Genomic DNA, 22,603 nt, shown 5'->3' on the forward strand with positions numbered 1-22,603 from the left:
GTATATTAGAGAGATGGCAAGTAGCAAAAGTCAAATGATAAAGATGTAAAAGTAATTATACATTTGATCATTTTTACAATGAAAATAATGAGGTCACTTGCTTACAAAAGTCCTTCATTTCCCCAGTTTCCTCATGGCATTTTTCACCTCAGCATTCCTCAGGGTATAGATCAAGGGATTCAACATGGGTGTGATGATGGAATCAGACACAGCCATTGCTTTGTCTACGGGGTAAGTGGCCATAGGCCGCACATACAGGAAAATGCATGGCACAAAAAACAATATGACCACAGTGAGATGGGAGCCACAGGTGGAGAGGGCTTTGTGCTGCCCTTCAGAGTTGCAAGACCTCAGGGAGCAGAGGATGACCACATAGGAGGCGATGAGGATAAGGAAGATGGTCACACATATCACCCCACTGTTGAAGATGACTAAGAGACCCAGGGTGTGGGTGTCCATGCAGGCCAGTTTCAACAAGGGAAACAAATCACATATAAAGTGGTCAGTGACATTAGGGCCACAGAAGGGTATTTGATACATGAATAGAAGCTGTATTGTTGCATGGATAAACCCTCCCACCCTGGTCCCTCCCAGCAATAGGCAGCATACCTGAGGACTCATAATAATTGTGTAGTGCAGGGGCTTACAGATGGCCATGTAGCAGTCATATGCCATAACAATGAGAAGGATGATCACCACACCACCAAAGAAATGTTCCTTTTTTAATTTTTTTTAAGATTTTATTTATTGGGGTGCCTGGGTGGATCAGTGGGTTAAGCCACTGCATTCGGCTCAGGTCATGACCTGAGGTCAGGACCTCAGGGTCCTGGGATTAAGTCCCGCACGGGACTCTCTGCTCAGCAGGGAGCCTGCTTCTCTCTCTCTCTCTCTCTCTGCCTGCCTCTCCTTCTACTTGTGATCACTCTCTGTCAAAATAAATAAATAAAATCTTAAAAAAAAAAGATTTTATTTATTTATTTGACACAGGGAGAGAGAGATCACAAGTAGAGAGGCAGGCAGAGGGGGAGGGGGAAGTAGGCTCCCTGCTGAGCAGAGAGCCTAATGTGGGGCTCAATCACAGGACACCAAGATCATGACCTGAGCTGAAGGCAGAAGTTTAATCCACTTAGGCACCCAGGTGCCCTGAGCCACATGCTTCTTAACAAGCATTTTTCCTCCCTTCAGCAAATCACTTTTTAAGACTCAAGAAATTATTCAGTGACTATTGGTATCCCTGAGTAGCTCCACCACAGAAATGGAAAGCAACAATTGGTTCTTTAAAATAATTCCTAAACTGACAAGATTCCCTACCCTGCCATAGTCAAACTGACTTACAACAGTTCCTAGAGTTTCCTATTAGTTTCTTATTTGCTGTTGCCAATTTTTAATTTTTGTGTCTCATTCATAATCATTTTAGCACCTCCCTCACTGAAATCTTGGTGTCTTTCAGACAGCCTCTCATTCCTTTATTTTGGTATTACCTCACTACTATGTCCTGGGTGAAATTCTATTTTTTTAGAACTTTTCCAGTGCTGAGCCTCGACTTATCCTTTTTTGTATTCCAGCCTCCCAGGCAGGACATGACTATCAGATGACAGAAGGAAACCAGCAGTCTTTTATTCTTACTTGAATTTCCACTACTTCCAATTTTTAGAAACCTTGACAACTTCTGTCATTTTTAGTAGTTAAATATTGTGTGTAATATTCCCCAGGAATTAGACTTTATGGAAGCAAGTGTAGTAGTTTAAAAATCAAAGTAGCAAAGGGATTCTTAGAAGTGCAGTTTCCCAGCATTGGGAAGGTCAAATTTTAGAGTTAACAGATTTTCAGCAGATTCAAAGAAGGTGGGCATTGAGAGATACACAACTGTTTTACAAACAGAAAAGTATTGTGAACCTTTAACACAAATTATCATATTCAGAGAATCTTAACACATTTCTCTGTCAGGTATGTATTTTGCATTTTCTTGGAGGATTTTTTTTTTAAAGATTTTATTTATTTATTTGACAGAGATCACAAGTAGGCAGAGAAGCAGGCAGAGAGAGGAGAAAGCAGGTTCCTCCTGAGCAGAGAACGTGATGCGTAGCTAGATCCCAGGACCCTGGGATCATGACCTGAGCTGAAGGCAGAGGCTTTAGCCCACTGAGCCACCCAGGAGCCCCATTGGAGGATCTTTATTACTAAAAGTTACAGGTGATGAAGTATGGTGACAACTTTGTCATAATTTTCCCAATAGTCAAATCAATCTTTCTTTCTTTCTTTTAATTCTTTCTTTCTTTTTTTTTTTTTATACACATGTTTGTGTTAGAAAGAGAGAGAAAGAAAATATGTGATAGAGTGAGAATGAGTGGGGATTAGGGAGAACGCTGGGTGAATGAGAGACAGAGAATCTTAAACAGGTTCCAACACTGGTGGGGAATATATGGGGCTTAATCTTATGACCCCAAGATCACGACCTGACCTGTAATCAAGAGTTGGATTCTTATCCAAATGGGTCACTCAGGTGTCCTATGAGTCAATTATTTTTCAATGACTAAAGGTGGAATTGAAATTTAATTAACAAAAATTAAATTAAAAAAATAAACAAAAATTAAATTCATCTATAGGAATTTATACACCAAATAAAGCTATATTTTAGTACATAGAACTTTGAACTAGCAAAATTCTGCATCAGGTTGGATAGTTAGGCAGTTAGGTAACATATAAAGCTATGGGATTGGATTCATTTACTGTAGCAGTGTGTATTAACAAAGGAAAAGAGGACCTACGGCATACAACCTTAGTAGTCAAAGAGAAAAAGTAGAATAGTCAGGAGAATAAAGAGTGACCTGCAAAGCAAAAGGAAAACCAAGAACCAAGGTAAATAGGGATCTGAGTGGACAAAGTACAGAATCCTCTAGGACTAGGTGAAACTTGGATCCAGGATTTAGCCTACTTCTTGACTTGATTGCCACCTGTGGAAAGATCTCATAAGAGTCAAGTTAACCAAAGGGTTGTAGAAGCCACAGAAATTACCATTAAGCAACCAGGTCACCCTCACCTGAGCAGGATGTGAGGTGTGGCTTTTTCCTTTATCTGTTTAAGAAATTGTCTTTCAAATTGGTCTTTATCCAAGCTCTGGATTATATTATTTTAGTTTATCTGTCCACATGTGTGACAAATCTCTCCTTAAAAAATATATTGTCAATTCTTTTTAAAGAAGCTTTTCCCTTTTCCTCTTGGTTTAGAATGTTGTCTCTATTTTTTTCTCTAAAAGATCTCAACAATGCTGTACTTTAATTAAGAGTCCTATAAATGGTCTATCTGGCACCTTCTCCAAATAGATTTCAAAACACCTCAAATCTGGCAGCAAGCCCAATGTGAACCCTGCTATTGATACCCATCAGTAATCTGGAGAGTGTTGTCTACTGCTCATTTTATCTCAAATACATGTTCCTACCTCTTCCAGGAATTAACGAGATTCTTCCATTTCATTATACTTATTATTGTAAATGTTCAAATCAGTTTTCATGAGTTAGATTATTAAAGCCACTTTACTTTCACAGTTTCATTTACTACTAGAGCATGTAATTCCAGGACACAATGGCTGGTTCATTTAGCTTCTGTTCATTGGATGACTATTTCCAATCTCAGAGGGTAGGAGGTTATCTAAGTTGATAGATACCTGACAAAGAAGTATAGATCCATTCTTTTCTTTTCTTTTTTTTAAATTTTATTAATTTATTTGACAGATAGAGAGAGAGGGAACAAAAGAAAGGGGAGTGGGAGAGTGAGAAGCAGTCTACCCGCTGAGCAGGTAGCCCAATGTGGGCCTCAATCCCAGGACCCTGGGATCATGACCTGAGCTAAAGGCAGGCACTTAACAACTGAGCCATCCAGGTACCCTGAGCCATTCTTTAAAATCTCCTGGTTCAGGGGAGGAGTCAAGATGGTGGAGAAGTAGCAGGCTGAGATGACATCAGGTAGCAGGGGATCAGCTAGATAGCTTATCAAACCATTCTGAACACTTACAAATCCAACAGGAGACCAAAGAGAAGAAGAGCAACAATTCTAGAAACGGAAAATCAACCACTTTCTGAAAGGTAGAACCTGTGGAGAAGTGAATCCAAAGCGATGGGAAGATAGCCCATGGGGGGAGTGGCTGGTTGAGGTAAGTGGCAGAGCAATGGAGCACAAAATCAGAACTTTCAAAAGTCTGCACCCCTGAGGGACATTGCTCCAGAGGTTAAACGGGGGTGAAGCCCATGTGGCGACAGTGTGGCCTCAGGTCCTGCAGGGTCACAGGATTGGGGGTGTCAGAGGGCTGCAGAGCTCACAGGTATTAGAGCAGAGAAGCCGGCTACAGAGACAGAGCCGAGGAGTGAGCTCTCAACTTGGGGTTACCTTGAACCATAATCCATGGCACAAGCCACAGCTCTGTGAGTGGGGACCCACAGGATCCAGGGAGACCCCCCTGGAACAGCTCTGGGATCTGCAGGGTTCTGAGACTCCAGGCAGAGCTGTGTGCCAGAGACAGAGATGTTTGGTCACAGCCTGGGTGAGCTCAGAATGCAACTGGAGGCCAGGGAGATGGGAGTGACTGAGTGCTTTTTTCTGAGGGCGTACTGAGGAGTGGGGCCCTGAGCTCTAGGCTCCTCCGGGCTGGAGATTGGGAGGCCACCATTTTCATTCCCATCCTCTAGGACCCTATGGAAAGTGTTCAGGGAACAAAAGCTCCAGAAAATGTACCCAAGCATATTAATTAGCCTGGCCCCTGGTAAGGGTGATGCAATTCTGCCTCAGGCAAAGAAAGTTGAGAGTCACTACAACAGGCCCCTCCTCAAGATCAACAAGAAATCCAGCCAAGACCAAGTTCACTTACCAAGAAAAAACAGCAGAATTCAAGAGGAGGAGAAAGCAAAGGATGGAATGCATAGCTTACTCCCCATGATGCTTTAGGCTTACAAAATTAATTAATTTTTTAATTTTATTTTTTTTCCTTCTGCTAAAGTTTTAACCTTTAACCTTTACTTTTTTTTTTTATCATTTTTTAAATTTATTTTCAGCATAACAGTATTCATTGTTTTTGTACCACACCCAGTGCTCCATGCAATCTGTGCCCTCTCTAATACCCACAACCTGGTTCCCCCAACATCCCACCCCCCCACCTCTTCAAACCCTTCATATTGTTTTTCAGAGTCCATAGTCTCTCATTGTTCACCTCCCCTTCCAATTTCCCCCAACTCCCTTCTCCATGTCCTCCATGCTATTTGTTATGTTCCACAAATAAGTGAAATCATATGATAATTGACTCTTTCTGCTTGACTTGTTTCACTCAGCATAATCTCTTCCAGTCCCGTCCATGTTGCTACAAATGTTGGGTATTCATCCTTTCTGATGGAGGCATCATACTCCATAGTGTATATGGACCACATCTTCCTTATCCATTTGTCCGTTGAAGGGCATTTTGGTTCTTTCCACAGTTTGGCAACCATGGCCATTGCTGCTATAAACATTGGGGTACAGATGGCCCTTCTTTTCACTACATCTGTATCTTGGAAAAAAGACAGTCTCTTCAATAAATGGTGCTAGGAAAACTGGGCAGCTATATGTAGAAAAATGAAACTCGACCATTCTTCTACACTGTACACAAAGATAAACTCAAAATGGATGAAAGACCTCAATGTGAGACAGGAATCCATCAGAATCCTAGAGGAGAACATAGGCAGTAACCTCTTCGATATCAGCCACAGCAACTTCTTTCAAGATATGTCTCCAAAGACAAAGGAAACAAAAGCCAAAATAAACTTTTGGGACTTCATCAAAATCAAAAGCTTCTGCACAGCAAAGGAAACAGTCAAGAAAACAAAGAGGCAACCCACGGAATGGGAGAAGACATTTGCAAATGACAGTACAGACAAAAGATTGATATCCAGGATCTATAAAGAGCTCCTCAAACTCAACACACACAAAACAGATAATCATATCGAAAAATGGGCAGAAGATATGAACAGACACTTCTCCAATGAAGACATACAAATGGCTATCAGATACATGAAAAAATGTTCATCATCACTAGCCATCAGGGAGATTCAAATTAAAACCACATTGAGATATCACCTTACACCAGTTAGAATGGCCAAAATTAGCAAGACAGGAAACAACATGTGTTGGAGGGTATGTGGAGAAAGGGGAACCCTCTTACACTGTTGGTGGGAATGCAAGTTGGTGCAGCCTCTTTGGAGAACAGTGTGGAGATTCCTCAAGAAATTAAAAATAGGACTTCCCTATGACCCTGCAATTGCACTACTGGGTATTTACCCTTTCCTTTTTTAACGTTTTTTTAAACTAGTTTATCTTAGCAATACTTTTCATTAAAAAAAAAAAAATCTTTTTTGAACCTTCATTCTTATAGTCATATTTTATCCTTCATTGTATCTAACTTTATTTTTTATATAATCATAGGTTTTTTTTCTGCTAAAAAATTTGGAGTACAACTTCTTCTAATCAATCAAAATACACCCTAATCTAACACCGGGCTTTTTCCAGTCTCCAGCCCAAGCAAATTATCTCCACTTTCTTTTTCTTTATTCTCCCAACCAACTTATCTTATCAAATCCTTTTTTTGAAAAAAAAGTCATCTTTATAGTCATATTCCACCCTTTCATTGTGTTTACCCTTATATATATTTTTCATTCTTTAAAACTTTGGGAGTTAGTTTCTTTGAAGAGACCAAAATACTCCTAAAATTAAGTGAGTGTCCCTGTTCTAGTCACCAGTTATATATATGTATATATATGTATATAAATATAAAAATATAAAAAAGAATATATATATGTATATATATATATACATATATATATATATTTATTCTTTTTTATATTTTTATTTTTATATTTTTATATTTATATTTTTTCTTTGTTTTCTTTTTCTATTTATTTTTTTTTCTTTTCTGAACTTCTTTTTACCCCCTTTCTCACCCCCAAGATTTGGGGTTTCTTCTGATTTGGTTAAAGCACATTTTCCTGGGATCTTTGCCACCCTTCTAGCATTTTATTCACTCCTTCATACATTCTTATCTGGACAAAATGACAAGGCAGAAAAACTCACCACAAAAAAAGAACAAGAGGCAGTACTGAAGGCTAGGGACCTAATCAATATGGACATTGGTAATATGTCAGATCTAGAGTTCTGGATGAAGATTCTCAAGGTGCTAGCCTGACTCAAAAAATGCATGGAAGATATTAGAGAAACACTGTCTGGAGAAATAAAAGCCCTTCTGGAAAAATAAAAGAACTAAAATCTAACCAAGTTGAAATTAAAAAAGCTATTAATGAGGTGCAATAAAAAATGGAGGATCTTCCTGTTAGGATAAATGAGGCAGAAGAAAGAATTAGTGATATAGAAGACCAAATGACAGAGAATAAAGAAGTTGAGGAAAAGAGAGACAAACAACCACTGGACCATGAGGGGAGAATTCGAGAGATAAGTGACACCATAAGACGAAACAACATTAGAATAATTGAGATTCCAGAAGAGAAAGAGAGAAGGGAGCAGAAGGTATATTGGAGAGAATTATTGTAGAGAATTTCCCCAATATGACAAAGGGAACAAGCATCAAAATCCAGGAGGTGCAGAGAAACCCCCTCAAAATCAGTAAAAATACGTCCATACCCCATCACCTAACAGTAAAATGTACAAGTCTTAGCGACAAAGAGAAAATCCTGAAGGCAGCCCGAGACAAGAAGTCTGTAACATACAATGCTAAAAATACTAGACTGGCAGTGGACTTACCCACAGAGACTTGGCAGGCCAGAAAGAACTGGCATGATATATTCAGAGCACTAAACGAGAAAATCATGCAGCCAGGAAAACTATATCCAGCTAGGATATTGAAAATAGAAGGAGAGATAAAAAGCTTCCAGGACAAACAAAAACTGAAAGAATTTGCAAACACCAAACCAGCTCTACAGGAAATATTGAAAGGGGACCTCTAAGCAAAGAGAGAGCCTAAAAGTAGTAGACCAGGAAGGACCAGAGACAATATACAGTAATAGACACCTTAGAGGCAATATAATGGCACTAAATTCATATCTCTCAATAGTTACCCTGAATGTAAATGGGCTAAATGACCCAATCAAAAGACACAGGGTATCAGAATGGATAAAAAACAAAACCCATCAATATGCTGTCTACAAGAAACTTGTTTTAGACCCAAAGACACCTCCAGATTTAAAGTGAGGGGGTGGAAAAAATTTACCATGCTGATGGACATCAGAAGAAAGCTGTGGTGGCAATCCTTATATCAAATCAATTAAATTTTAAGGGAAAGACTATAATAAGAGATGAAGAAGGACAATATCTCATACTCAAAGGGTCTGTCCAATAAGAAGATCTAACAATTTTAAATATCTATACCCCTAAAATGGGAGCAACCAACTACATAAACCAATTAATAACAAAATCAAAGAAACACATCAACAATAATACAATAATAGTAGGGGACTTTAACATGGCCCTCGCTGAAAAGGACAGATCATCCAAGCAAAAGATCAACAAGGAAATAAAGGCCTTAAATGACACACTGGACAATATGGACATCACAGATATATTCAGAACATTCCATCCCAAAGCAACAGAATACACATTCTTCTATAGTGCATACAGAACATTCTCCAGAATAGATCACATCCTGGGTCAGAAGTCAGGTCTCAAACGGTATCAAAACTTTGGGATCATTCCCTGCATATTTTCAGATAACAATGCTCTTTAGCTAGAACTCAAGCACAAGAGAAAATTTGGAAAGAACCCAAATACATGGAGACTAAACAGCATCCTTCTAAAGAATGAATGGGTCAACCAGGAAATTAAAGAAGAATTGAAAAAATTAATGGAAACAAATGATAATGAAAACACAATGGTTCAAAATCTGTAGGACACAACAAAGGCAGTCCTGAGAGGAAAATATATAGCATTACAAGCCTTTCTCAAGAAACAAGGAGGGTCTCAAATACACAACCTAACCCTACAGCTAAAGGAGCTGGAGAAAGAACAACAAAGAAAGCCTAAACCCAGCAGATGAAGAGAAATCATAAAGATCAGAGCAGAAATCAATGAAATAGAAACAAAAAAACAAAAAAACAAACAAACAAACAAAAATCAAAGACAAAAACAATAGAATAAAATCAACAAAACTAGGAGCTGGTTCGTTGAAAGAATTAATAAGATTGTTAAACTCCTGGCCAGACTTATCAAAAAGAAAAGAGAAAGGACCCAAATAAATAAAATCAGGAATGAAAGAGGAGAGATTACAACCAAAACCAAAGAAATACAAACAATTATAAGAACATATTATGAACGACTACACAACAGCAAATTTGACAATCTGGAAGAAATGGATGCATTCCTAGAGACATATAAAATACCACAACAGAACCAGAAAAAAATAGAAAACCTGAACAGACCCATAACCAGTAAGGAGATTGAAATAGTCATCAAAATTCTCAAAACAAACAAAAGCCCAGGGCCAGACGACTTCCCAGGGAAATTCTACAAAACATTTAAAGAAGAATTAATTCCTATTCTCCTGAAACTGTTCCAAAAAATAGAAATGGAAGCAAAACTTCCAAACTCATTTTATGAGGCCAGCATCACTTTGAACCCAAAACCAGACAAGGATCCCATCACAAAAGAGAATTACAGATCAATATCCTTGATGAACACAGATGCCAAAATTCTCACCAAAATACTAGCCAGTAGAATCCAGCAGTACATTAAAAGGATTATTCTCCACGGCCAAGTGGGATTTATTCCAGGGCTGCAAGTTTGGTTCAACATCTGCAAATCAATCAATGTGATAAAATACATTAATAAAAGAAATAACAAGAACCATATGATACTCTCAATAGATGCTGAAAAGCATTTGACAAAGTCAGCATCCCTTCCTGATCAAAACTCTTCAAAGTATAGGGATAGATGGGACATACCTCAATATTATCAAAGCCATCTATGAAAAACCCACCACAAATGTCATTCTCAATGGAGAAAAACTGAAAGCTTTTCTGCTAAGGTCAGGAACATGGGATGTCCATTATCACCACTGCTATTCAACATAGTACTAGGAGTCCTAGCCTCAGCAATCAGACAACAAAAAGAAATTAAAGAAGAAGTCAAACTATCTCTCTTTTCAGATGATATGATACTATATGTGGAAAACCCAAAGGATCCCACTCCAAATCTGCTAGACCTTTTAGAGGAATTTAGTAAAGTGTTGGGATATAAAATCAATGCACAGAAATCAGTTACATTACTTTACACCAACAAGAGAGAAGAAAGAGAAATTAAGGAGTAAGCCCCATTTACAATTGCACCCAAAACCATAAGATACCTAGGAATAAATCTAACCCAAGAGGCAAAGAATATATACTCAGAAAACTATAACGTACCCATGAAAGAAATTGAGAAAACACAAAGAAATGGAAAAAAGTCCCATGCTCATGGACTAGAAGAACAAATATTGTGAAAATGTCTATGCTACCTAAAGCAATCTACACATTTAATGCAATCCCTATCAAAATCGCATCCATTTTTTTTCAAAGAAATGGAACAAGTAATCCTAAAATTTTTATGAAAACAGGAAAGACCTTGAATAGCCAGAGGAATATTGAAAAAGAAAGGCAAAGTTGGCCACATAACAATTCCAGACTTCAAGCTCTATTACAAAGTTGTCATCATCAAGACAGTATGGTACTGGCACAAAAACAGACACATAGATCAGTCGAACAGAATAGAGAGCCCAGAAATAGACCCTCAACTCTATGGTCAACTAATCTTCGACAAAGCAGGAAAGAATGTCCAATGGGAAAAAGACAGCCTCTTCAACAAATGATGTTGGGAAAATTGGACAGTCACATGCAGAAAAATGAAATTGGACCATTTCCTTATACCACACATGAAAATAGACTCAAAATGGATGAAGGACCTCAATGTGAGAAAGGAATCCATCAAAATCCTTGAGGAGAACACAGGCAGCAACCTCTTTGACCTCAGCCACAGCAACTTCTTCCTAGGAACATTGCCAAAGGCAAGGGAAGCAAGGGCAAAAATGATCTATTGGGACTTCATCCAGATCAGAAGCTTTTGCACAGCAAAGGAAATAGTCAACAGAACCAAAAGACAACTGACAGAATGGGAGAAGATATTTGCAAACGACATATCAGAGAAAGGGCTAGTATCCAAAATCTATAAAGAGCTTAGCAAACTGAACACTCAAAGAACAAATAATCCAATCAAGAAATGGGCAGAGGACATGAACGACATTTCTGCAAGAAGGACATCCAGATGGCCAATAGGCACATGAAAAAGTGCTCCACATCACTCGGCATCAATGAAATACAAATCAAAACCACAGTGAGATGCCACCTCACACCAATCAGAATGGCTAATATTAACAAGTCAGGTAATGACAGATGCTGGCGAGGATGCAGAGAAAGGGGAACGCTTCTACATTGTTGGTGGGAATGCAAGCTGGTGCAACCACTCTGGAAAACGGGATGGAGGTTCCTCAAAAAGTTGAAAATAGAGCTACCCTACAACCCAGCAATTGCACTACTGGGTATTTACCCTAAAGATACAAATGTAGTGATCTGAAGGGGCACGTGGACCTGAATGTTTATAGCAGCAATGTCCACAATAGCCAAACAATGGAAAGAACCTAGATGTCCAACAACAGATGAATGGATAAGGAAGAAGTGGTATATATACACAATGGAATACTATGCAGTCATCAAAAGAAATGAAATCTTGCCATTTGCAATGACATGGATGGAAATAGAGGGTGTTATGTTTAGCAAAATAAGTCAATCAGTGAAAGACAATCATAATATGATCTACCTGATATGAGGAAGTGGAGATGCAATGTGCTTGGGGGTAGGAAAAGAATAAATGAAACAAGATAGGATCAGGAGGGAGACAAACTATAAGAGACTCTTAAAATCACAAAACAAACTGAGGGTTGCCGAGGGGAGGGGGGTGGATAAAGGGTGCTGGGTTATGGACATATGTGTAAGTGCTGTGAAGTGTGTAAACCTGGTGATTCACAGACCCTTACCCCTGGGGCTAATAATACATTATATGTTTACAAAAAAATAAAATAATAATAATAATAATAAAATAATGAAAAAAATTTTAAAAATCTCCTGGTTCTCTCCTGAAGATGAGAACATTTTTTGATACATTTATGGTATTTCTTAGTCTACAAGGCTTTAAAAATTGTACCACATTCATCTTTTAGCCTGGCTTATGGCTGTTTTAGGGGATGCTAGCATAGTTTCAGGGATTTAGGAGGAAGGTGGTGACTATATCAAGAGGACATTTTAATTAGGTTTTTAATATTTGGTACCTGGATGGGAAAGTATTAAAATGGAAATTCTCTTATTTGTGACAATATACACATTCTAGAGTAAGAAAATGAGTTAATGTGGGCTTTTGCTGATATAGCGATCATATGAGTTATATTTGCACATATATTTGCCACTTCTGTTGGTCTTGATTTCTTTCAGATCTGGATTCCCAGTTCGTGGGATTTACCTGCTCTAAAGGATTTCCTTAACACCTCGTAGTGATTGATGACTGGTACTGATGAATTCCTTGAATTTTGTATGTCTGAAATTCTTTACTTCAGCTTTGTTTTTAAAGATATTTTTGGTGAGTATTGAATTTGAGGTGAACTTTTTTTTTTCCAGATTTTAAAGATGTTGTTCCATTTTTTTTCTTCTCCACTGGTTTACAATGTTTCTGATAAAAAGTTTGCCATGATTTTTATCTTTATTCTGGTGTATATAGAGTGTCTTTTCCCTTGGAGGGTTTTCAGCATTTTCATTTATCACTGTTTTTGATCCAGTGTATTATGATGTATCTCTTAGTGTGTGTACATCATGATTTTGTGCCTTCTTTGAGTCTTGGTTTTGTGGATTTACAGTTTTCATTAAATTTGGAAATAATTTGGCCATTGTTTCCATTTTTTGTCCTTTCTCATATCCTATTTTTTGAAGATTCCAATTGTTCATCCATATGGGTGTTTGAAGTGTTTTCTTAGCTCATGGATGCTCTGTACATTTGTTTTTCAGTCCTTTTATTTATTTATTTTTTCTTTGCTTTCATTTTGATGGGTTCAATTGTAGTATCTTCAAGTTTACTAATCTTTGCTGCTACAGTGGACAATCTGTTCATCTGCTGTTCTCATCTAAGTTATCATATTTTTAATAACTAGAATTTTAACTTTGGCTCTTTTTCTGTATGTTTTCCATGTCTCTACTTACCATATTCAATCCTTTCTCTACTTTTTAAAAGATATTTAATGCAGTGATAATAAAAATTTTAATGTATTCATTTACTAATTATATTATCATTTTCATTTTGTATGTGTGTGTGTTTGGAGCTGGAAGCTGGGTGGATTGTTTTTTCCCCTATACATTGGATATATATTCCTGCCTCTTTACATGCTTGTTAATTTTTGATTGGCTGTTAGACATTACAACTTTTATCTTGGTTGCCGGATATTTTGCATTTCTATTATTCTTCTTGAACTTTGTTAAATGGGACTAGAACAGTGTTCAGATTATGTTTAATGTTTCCTCCCTATTGAAGCAATGCACTTTTGAATATTTTACCTGGTGCTCTGTGAACTATGGGGTTCTCTATTCTGATTGATTGGAAACCCAAACTTTTCCAGGTCCTGTGTGAGTGCCAGGGATTGCTTCCTCTAATTCTTCCTGATATATGAGATATACACAATATCCAAAGATCTCAGCTCTCCACAAGTTGACCTACACATTAAAGAGTTCCCCAGTAAAATCGTTAATAATATATATTTTAAGAAGAAAAATTGTTTCCTCTTGAAAAATAAATATGCAAAACATGGTCAGGTAATTTGGACAAAAAGTGAGGGGAAGGTCTATCAGATAAAATAAAGCAGTTGGCTACAAATGATTACAAACGTGTGGTATTAACAATGGGATAGACATATCACTGTAGCTGAACACAAATTTATGAAATAGAACATAATAGGTATAAGATTTTGGAATAAGATTAATGTGATATTTAAATTACTAGGAAGTAATGATTAGAAAAAGTTTCTAAGACAATGTGTATGTGGCTATCTGGAAAAATATTCTTTACACCATGGGAAATAAAAATAGTTAAAAATTTAAATAGAAAATATTTATCAGTGTAGTAAAGGAAACTATGGCAAAAGGGTATTTCATCTTTGTAGTGAAGAAGGGTTTTCTAATAACAATGCAAGGGCAGCTGGAAGTGAGAAGCTTTCCTAACAAGATTAAACGGTGGGGGGGGGGAAGTTAAGGATTGAGGAGAAGCAAAAAGGAAAACAAGGAGAATAAAAGTGGTAATTTTCTTAAAATTAAAGGTAAGAGAAGGAGCTGTGCTTTATATGCTGGGAATCTCTTCTAGTTTTAGGAGTATTTGTGGAAAGACATTAATGATTGAGAAAGTCTGGCCTCATGTCAGAAGAGCTCAGCTTCCCATGGTCCAATGTGTTTGAGAATTTAATTGTTCATTATACTTTTCATGCTCCAAGTTTATCAAAACACAGCAAGAATAGAAATTTTAGCATTTGTTAATTCTTCAGTCTTCTTTCAGTAGCTGGGATCTACAGGTCAATTCTGTGGTGGCATGCTCTATGGGGAAGCAAAGCAGAGAGATCATTTTGGAGGTCTTTGTGGGTGTCAGAAGTGATACCTTGACCATTTACCATTACCAAATGGTTTCCCAAAAAGCTGATTTTCTTTCCTTTCAAAGACTGTGTTTCTAACTTAACCCAGTAGTCTGCATCTTAATATTTCTTTCTTTTCTTCATCCTTTCTGCGCTATGCTGAAAACTTCCCTCAATGTCTCATTGCAGGAATTCAACAAGATCCTTTTCAGTGGTCATCATTCTGTACAAATATCCAAACCAAACAAAAAGCAAAAATATTTTTAAAAGATAAATTTCATTCTTCAAGAGATTTAAACATATCAGAATTAAATATTATAATTTAAATATAGTACTATGCTAGTCCTAGTACATAATTTTGGTGATTAGTTCGAAACAAGAATAAAAAATAGGATTCCTTTCTTTATCAATAAGTTGTTAGAGTAAAAAAAAAAACAAAATGGAAAAAGAACTTATGCAAATTCATTTGTTTTGTGATCCAATTTGTGCCTGTTCCTGAAGTGATTTGCTGTCAGTTGCAACTGTGGCTATCATGTGTGTGTTCACATTTTGGGAAAGAGGTTAGTATTCTAATTATTGGTACTAAGAGAATGATGATCCAAATCCTACCCAAAGTATTTTAAATCCACAAGAAAATCAAAATGAAAAAAAAAAGAACAAAACTAAATAAGGAGGTATTTTCTCCAAGTCACACTTAGAATGTTCATTAATACTTGAAAGTAAATATTCATATATCAGCAGTGAATCTGAATGCCATGACTAATCTGTAATTGTACCTTTAAGCAGACTGGAAACAGAAGTAACCTATGATGTCATGTCCCTAAAGAGCAGAGACAACCAGAAATGACACTGATGTAGGCCTTTGTCTCTTCAATCTTTCAAATGTTGAGGTCTAAACCGATAAGTTATTTTGGCTGAATACCGAGGCTGAAGTTAAGCTTCAGAGCATCCCTATTTAAAGTCTTTTGCAGATTTGAGGAATAATAATCTACACATTATCAAGGTACACTTAGGTGCCATGTGTGTAAAGAGTGGACACTTCAATGGATCACACAAGACTTGGATGTGTAGATGGCTCTGTGCCCATACTCTGAGTGACAGAAAGCAGAAGAGTGATCTCAGGAATATGTTCCATGTAAAGGCAGGGAGTTGGCATTAGCTCATGGATAGGGAGACAGACAGGAGACCTTAGTCGCAGTTCATGACTGGGCAAGGAACTGGAGACACATACACCATTCAAGGTGGCTGATGTAAGGTCTTCAGAGAATCTTTCATTATGTTGGGGGAATTAGGGAGTGCTTGTAGGAACCCTTTCAGTAGTTCAAGAGTAGGATTTTGCTCTGAAGCTTCTTGCCAAGAACCTTGGCTGCTGGAAGAAATTGTCACTAGGGAGTTGATAAACAAAAGCGCCTGTTAGTGTGGAAGTAGTTTTGGCATCACATATTCTGATAATTAAAGGATTGCATCAGCCTTGGAGACCAAGAGACCATGTTGGAAGGAGTTATTGACCACAGTTTGCTGTGTACCTCAGGGAATCCACTTTTTCCTTCCCTGCATCATGAGCCAAAGGCTCATGGAGTTCCAAGGCATCTGACCCAAGGATGACCCAAAAAACACATCATTGTCATAGTTTCAGGATAGATCATGACCCCAAGAAATTATAGCTCAGAAACAAACCTGGCATATGTGTGTAAAAGTCTATACATAGGCTAGTAAATAATTTTATTAAAGACTTTATTTTTTATAGCACTGTTATGTTCACAGAGAAATTGAGAGAAAGGCATAGAAATTCCCCCATCTGCCCCCACACATGCACAGTCTCCTCATTATCAACATCCACTACTAGAGTCATATGTTTGTTGCAATTGAACTTGCACTGACATGTCATAATCACCCATGGTCCATAGTTGTACATTCTATGCTGTTGTACATTCTATGGTTTGGACAAATGTATAATAATGACATGTGTCCATCATTCTGTTGTCATATGGATTATTTTTACTGCCCTAAAGATCCTCCATGCTTCGATTCATCTCCCTCCATTACCTCTTCAAATTGGGTTTTTAAATTATGAAATCGAATGAAGGTAAATTTTTTCTATCATTTTGATGTCTTCACTTTTAAGAAGTTCTTTATAGGCTATAGTACTGGCAGGCAGTCTATTAGAAGGTACCAGGTCCACTTAACACTCAAGGTTCTGGAAGTTCATCTATTTATAGAGTTCTGTATCCTATCAATAAAACAGTAAAGATCATATGTTTCATTATCATTTTCCAAAGAGATGTTATTCTCCTTGGCCAGGCTTTTGAGCCCAGGTATATATTCTAGGGAACAAAGAACTTTTTGCAGTCATGCAATTCTCTATTCATTACCATGCTTCTCCTAACCTCTGCAAGTCATCTTCAATTAATATAGGTATGTAGGAGTAGATGGAAATATTCATATACATATGCTTCTTGTTAATAGAAGTACAATCATATACCTCAAATCTAACTTTCCTGATCACATATTCTAATAATATTAATAACATGTAATAAGTAGTGCGAAGTTTTACTGCTTCACAGAAATTCTCTTTCATTCACAGGACATCATTCTATTTTAGTGCTCAAAAATTTTATTCTAAATATGACACAGATAAAGTGGCTAAGAATTGGCAACTTTAAATTTGAGTATAATTGACACACAATGTTAATTTCAGGTGTCCAACTTAGTGATTTGACATTTTTATACATTATGCTGTGTTCACCAAAAGTATAGCTACTATCTGTCCCATTATATTGTTAACAAGTGATATTTTTTAATTGACAGTGAAAAATATAAACTCAGAAGGTCTGTGGATTACAAATTTATGTTTTTAATTAAAATAATAGTGAAATATAAAATATATTCATTCATCAAGTAGAATTATTAGATCTGTTCATAAGTATTCTAGTCTCTTCTTTTTTGGAACATAATTCATTGCATTTCCTGGGCCCCTTGTGGAAATTTTTATATTATCTTGTAAAGCTGAATATTGCCATATCCTGCTACCCACCAATTACATTTGTAGGAGACATGCTTATAAATGTTAATTGTTATTGTTCATACTAGACAAGCATTTATTGGCAGGATAATGGGTAAACACATTTTAGAATAATCATACACTAGAATATGTTATGACAGTAAAAATGAATCTAAAACTATATTTAAAAACTGATGTAAAATTTGGTAACATATATAATGTTGAATGAAAAAATTAAATCCATTCCTAGGAATTCACATAAAGTTGGCTACATTCTTTAAAATTCAAAGCTAGGAAAAATCAACCATATCTATCTATCTATCTATATACGATAAAGATATTCTATTTTTAGGAAGCAGGGTAGTTATGCATTCAAAAATCAGGTTATTGGTCACTTTTAGATTTAAGCAGTGGACAAGATAGGGAAGAGCTAAAATAGATTTAATTATTGGTAATATTTTAGTTCTTGGGATAGAGTTAAATTTACAAGTATTGATTATGTTATTTAAATGAATGCAAAAATAGTAATATAAAATGAATAAAATACAAATGGTAAAATAGTTGGAAATGTGTGGATTCTGCAGTTAAAGTTTTATGATAAGAATGAGTTTCTTCTACTTTGCTTGCTCTGCTTCCTTTTGTGTTGGCTCCCTTTTAGATAAGGTTCTCTCTACTTATGCCAAGATCATGGGCAAGAGTTCTGGGTCTTTACTCCAGAAACTCTATTAGAAAAAAAATAATAAACTGAGGGTTGCTGGGGGGAGGGGGGTTGGGAGAGGGGGGTGGGGTTATTATGGACATTGGGGAGGGTATGTGCTATGGTGAGTGTGGTGAAGTGTGTAAACCTGGTGATTCACAGACCTGTACCCCTGGGGAAAAAAATATATGTTTATAAAAAATAAAATAAAATAAAATAAAAAGAAAAAAAATAATAATTTTTTTTCAAGAGTCTAAACAAACATTTTGAGTTTGCATCTCATTTTCTAATAGATCTCTGACCTGATCATTACAATGGGGAGGGGAATGCTCTCTGATTGGCCACACAGGAGTCATAGTCCCACCCTTAGGGCATAACACTACTCATAACTCATACTGAAAATGGAGAATTTGTGTTTCCTCAAAGGAAAATCAAGGTTAATTTGAAGAAGGAAGACAAACTCATCTCAGGGAAAATCAGTCAAGGCTCACCAAGACAGTTTTTATAGCTCATCTTTAGCATCTTCATGAGGTAGGCACGGTGTATCTGCTGAAGTGTTAGAGATGTTTCTTCAAAACAACAAATGTCCACAAAAGGTTATTGATGATACATCCTATAGCCCCTCATGAAAAATATCACACTGTATTATGAGGACAACCTGATATCTTCAAGGTCTTATTTGATGTTTAGTGGGATTCAGTGTTTCAGTGCTATTGACCCTAGATGCAATTGAGGCCCATCACTGAAGGGACTCCTAGAGGCTATTAGTTGTCTCTCCAGACCAGACCTCACTTCAATCTGCTTTTTCTAAATTAGTAGTTTTAGATTCGTTCATAAATAATCTCTTCAACTTACTACATCTACCATCATGTGGGTAATTATTCAGAAGTAATTATAGGGGTGTCTGGGTGGCTCAGTGGGATAAAGCCTCTGCCTTTGGCTCAGGTCATGATCCCGGGGTCCTGGGATCCAGCCCTGCATCGTGCTCTCTGCTCAGTGAGGAGCCCACTTCCCCCTTTCTCTCTTTGCCTGCCTCTCTGCCTACTTGTGTTCTCTGTCTGTCAAATAAAATCTTAAAAAAAAAAAAGAAAATATATAAGATATAAAGTGATAAAATAGTATATAAAAGGCATTTAATAAATATTTGGTGAGGTAAAATTATTTCAGTAAGATGAATTCCTTAACAAGTATATTTTTACTAATATTAGCTAATGAAACAAATGGAAATGAGTTTGAAATAATACGAGATATTTTTCAGTATATGTACTAATCCTCAGATCAATTGCTACAAATCTGTGGTTCTTTGGTGGGGCTTGGCTATAGCTCACAGAACAGAACCTCTGGTTTTAGGACACTCTACTGTTTTCCTTGGACTGTACTTGTGAATAAATTACAAAAGCTAGAGAAGCTTGTCTCCTAAAGCACAGAAAATGAACTTAGGGCACTGGGTGGGATCAGAGTAGTTTTTTTGGAGTAGTTTTTGGGATCAGAGACAGTTTTTCTTGCCAACACACTGTTTTTTCTTGTTCTTGTTCTCTTGTTCTCTAGCACCATGCATTTGTATTTTCCTTTTCCCCCCTGTATCTTTGGTTAGTCTGAGGCACCTAAGACCACCAAACCCTTGTTTGTATTTGGTCTTGAGTTTGAGGGGGGGTTAACTTATTCTACTGTAGGCTGAATGGATGAACCAAAAGTTAAATGTATTACAACATCTAGGATGTTTTTGAGTAACAAAGAAGGGACAACTTTAGGGAATAGTATTCTCTAGGGTGCTAATATTTTACATCATTATATTTAAAATATTCCCTCAGGGATACAGAGAGGACTTTTTTTTTTGTAGTGTTCTATGGGAAGGCTGCTTTCAAAAAGGGATGGAAATATGTATCATTAATTTACAGTGTTTTAACAGGTAAGTGACAGATTGCTTACACCTTTGCACTCAGAGAGGCAACATTATAGAATAATTCAACTTATTTAAACAATACATTTTCATAGGTCTCGTGACTATTGCTTCTCCTTCCTCTGAGAAGGGAACAGGAAAAAAAAATTTGCCGAAGTTTACTGTTAATATAGTAAAAAGATAAAATGAAATGTAAGTTTCAGAACAAAATGATTTTTGAACTCAGTAAATATTTTATGAGTACCAAGTATGTGAAAATCTTCGTGTGGCTTTCCATTATTGTGTGGGGATGGAAGGATAGATTTCATACTGCAAGTGTTCTTTTTTCACTTGTTTTTTTTTAAGATTTTATTTATTTATTTGACAGACAGAGATCACAAATTGGCAGAAAGGCAGGCAGAGAGAGAGAGAGGAGGAAGCAGGCTCCCTGCGGAGCAGAGAGCCTGATGTGGGGCTCGATCCCAGGACCCTGGGATCATGACCTGAACTGAAGGCAGAGGCTTTAACCCCCTGAGCCACCCAGGTGCCCCTTTTGTTTTTCTTAATAGTTTCTTGAGGTAGCAGAATGCAGAAAGGTTCACAAATACTTCTCATGTAAGGTAGCTGAGGAGAATACATCCTCAATATGGATATTAAAGGTTAGAAGAGCTTATGCCTGGTGAGAAATTAGAGAAAAGGTCAACTGAGGCAGTGACCTTGACAGCGTTAGGAGAATGCCAGCTTTCCCACCTCCAAGTGACATTCGTAAATAGAAAGTTGTGGTGTGCTTAGGTGGCTCAGCCATTTGAGCAGCTGACTCTTGATTTCAGCTCTGGTCATAATCTCAGGGTCCTGGACTGAGCACCACATCCAGCTCTATGCTCAGTGGGGAGTCTGCTTGAGTTTCTCTCTTTCTTTCACTCTGCCCCTCCTCCTCCTGCTTTCTCTTTCTTTCTCACTCTAAAATTAAAACAAACAAAAAGGCTCTAAAAACATAGAAAGTTGTACATCACAGTATGGAATTATTACTCTTTATATGTTTCAAAATAATATTGTAAGAACTTAATTTGTAGTTGATACACACATTTGAGATTTAATCTCAGAGCTGAATAACAACTTCTCATGGGAAGTTTGGAGGAATCATGATGATGTGGAAGCAACAGGATATCATGAAAACGAAAGGTAATGTGCCAGATAGGTGGGAGAGTTTCATTTTTTTTATTATATTCAATCAGCCAACATATAGTCATTAGCTTTTGATGTAGTGTTCAGTGATTCATTAGTTGGGTATAACACCCAGTGCTCATAACTACCTACGCCTTCCTTAATACCCATCCTGCGGTTACCCCATCCTCCCACACCTCTCCTTTCTGTAACCCTCAGTTTGTTCCCTGAGGGATAAAGAATCTGGGGACAGCCTGTTAACCTTCCACAGAGAATGTGGATTTTGCATAGAAATGAGTATAGTGGTTCTCCCAGAGGTGGAAGTCTAGTGTAACCAAATTAGGGAGGGTTAAGTAGGTGAAGAAAGCCGTTAAGGAAACCAGTAGTACTCACCGTGGCTGCTGCAGAAAAACAGATTTATGGGATAGAATGATCCACCTGACAGTCTATATTCCACCCTCATCTATTCTCCAATTTTTTTCCTGTGTGCTTTTCTTTCAGCTCTTCTCTGTTACTTCTAAGCCCAACACATAGTTTGCTACCGTGCTGACAGATTTAGCCATTCCAAAGTTGGCTACACTTGTTTGAAAAGTTGAGGTAAGTGCAATACTTATTAAAAGATGTGTTATTATACTAGGGTTATTTGACCCTAGGTCATTGCAACTCATTTGTATGTCATATTTCTTGGAGAACCAGATGAAAGTGTTAACATGTCTTTGGAAAAAATGGACATGTGGTCATCCACAGAGACATGTACAAAAACATGCCTTGGTTGCAAGAAGATGTGAAAAATGTCAAGGCACTCCTTGAATTCTTTATGGGTTAAAGATTCATGTAGAAAATGCTAATATGTAAGAAGATCATTTTTTGGATATCAGTGTCCCAGAATCTTAAATGGTTATGTGATGCTCTTCAGAATACAACATGTTCTACTCCATGTTTATTACATTGTTTAAAATTGATCTCAGCCTACTTCCTGGATTTATAAGTTAGGAGAATGTTTGTCTGTCTGCCACACATAATAGATAGAGAGCCACAAGGCATTAATGATGTGAATGTGTTTTGTAATCAGAATACTACTAAAACCACCAGATAAATATATTTTAAGAGATAATTGAGAAAACTAATTAAAAAAACATTTAGTACTTACAT

General features: G+C 37.0%; 1 protein-coding gene across 1 annotated transcript; it reads right to left on the reverse strand.

The window, feature by feature from the left end:
* Window positions 1–114: 114 nt before the first annotated feature.
* LOC116859407 (olfactory receptor 4C6-like) lies at window positions 115–21,622 on the reverse strand. The gene is made up of 2 exons (XM_032844626.1): window positions 21,605–21,622; window positions 115–717 (listed from the first exon to the last, which is right to left on the reverse strand). Exons 1-2 carry the CDS (start codon window positions 21,620–21,622, stop codon window positions 115–117), a joined length of 621 nt encoding a protein of 206 aa, XP_032700517.1.
* Between the last annotated feature and the right edge of the window lie 981 nt (window positions 21,623–22,603).

Source organism: Lontra canadensis, unplaced genomic scaffold (assembly GCF_010015895.1).
Source record: "Lontra canadensis isolate GAN:19392208 unplaced genomic scaffold, GSC_riverotter_1.0 scaffold154, whole genome shotgun sequence".
NCBI classification, from domain to species: Eukaryota; Metazoa; Chordata; class Mammalia; order Carnivora; family Mustelidae; genus Lontra; species Lontra canadensis.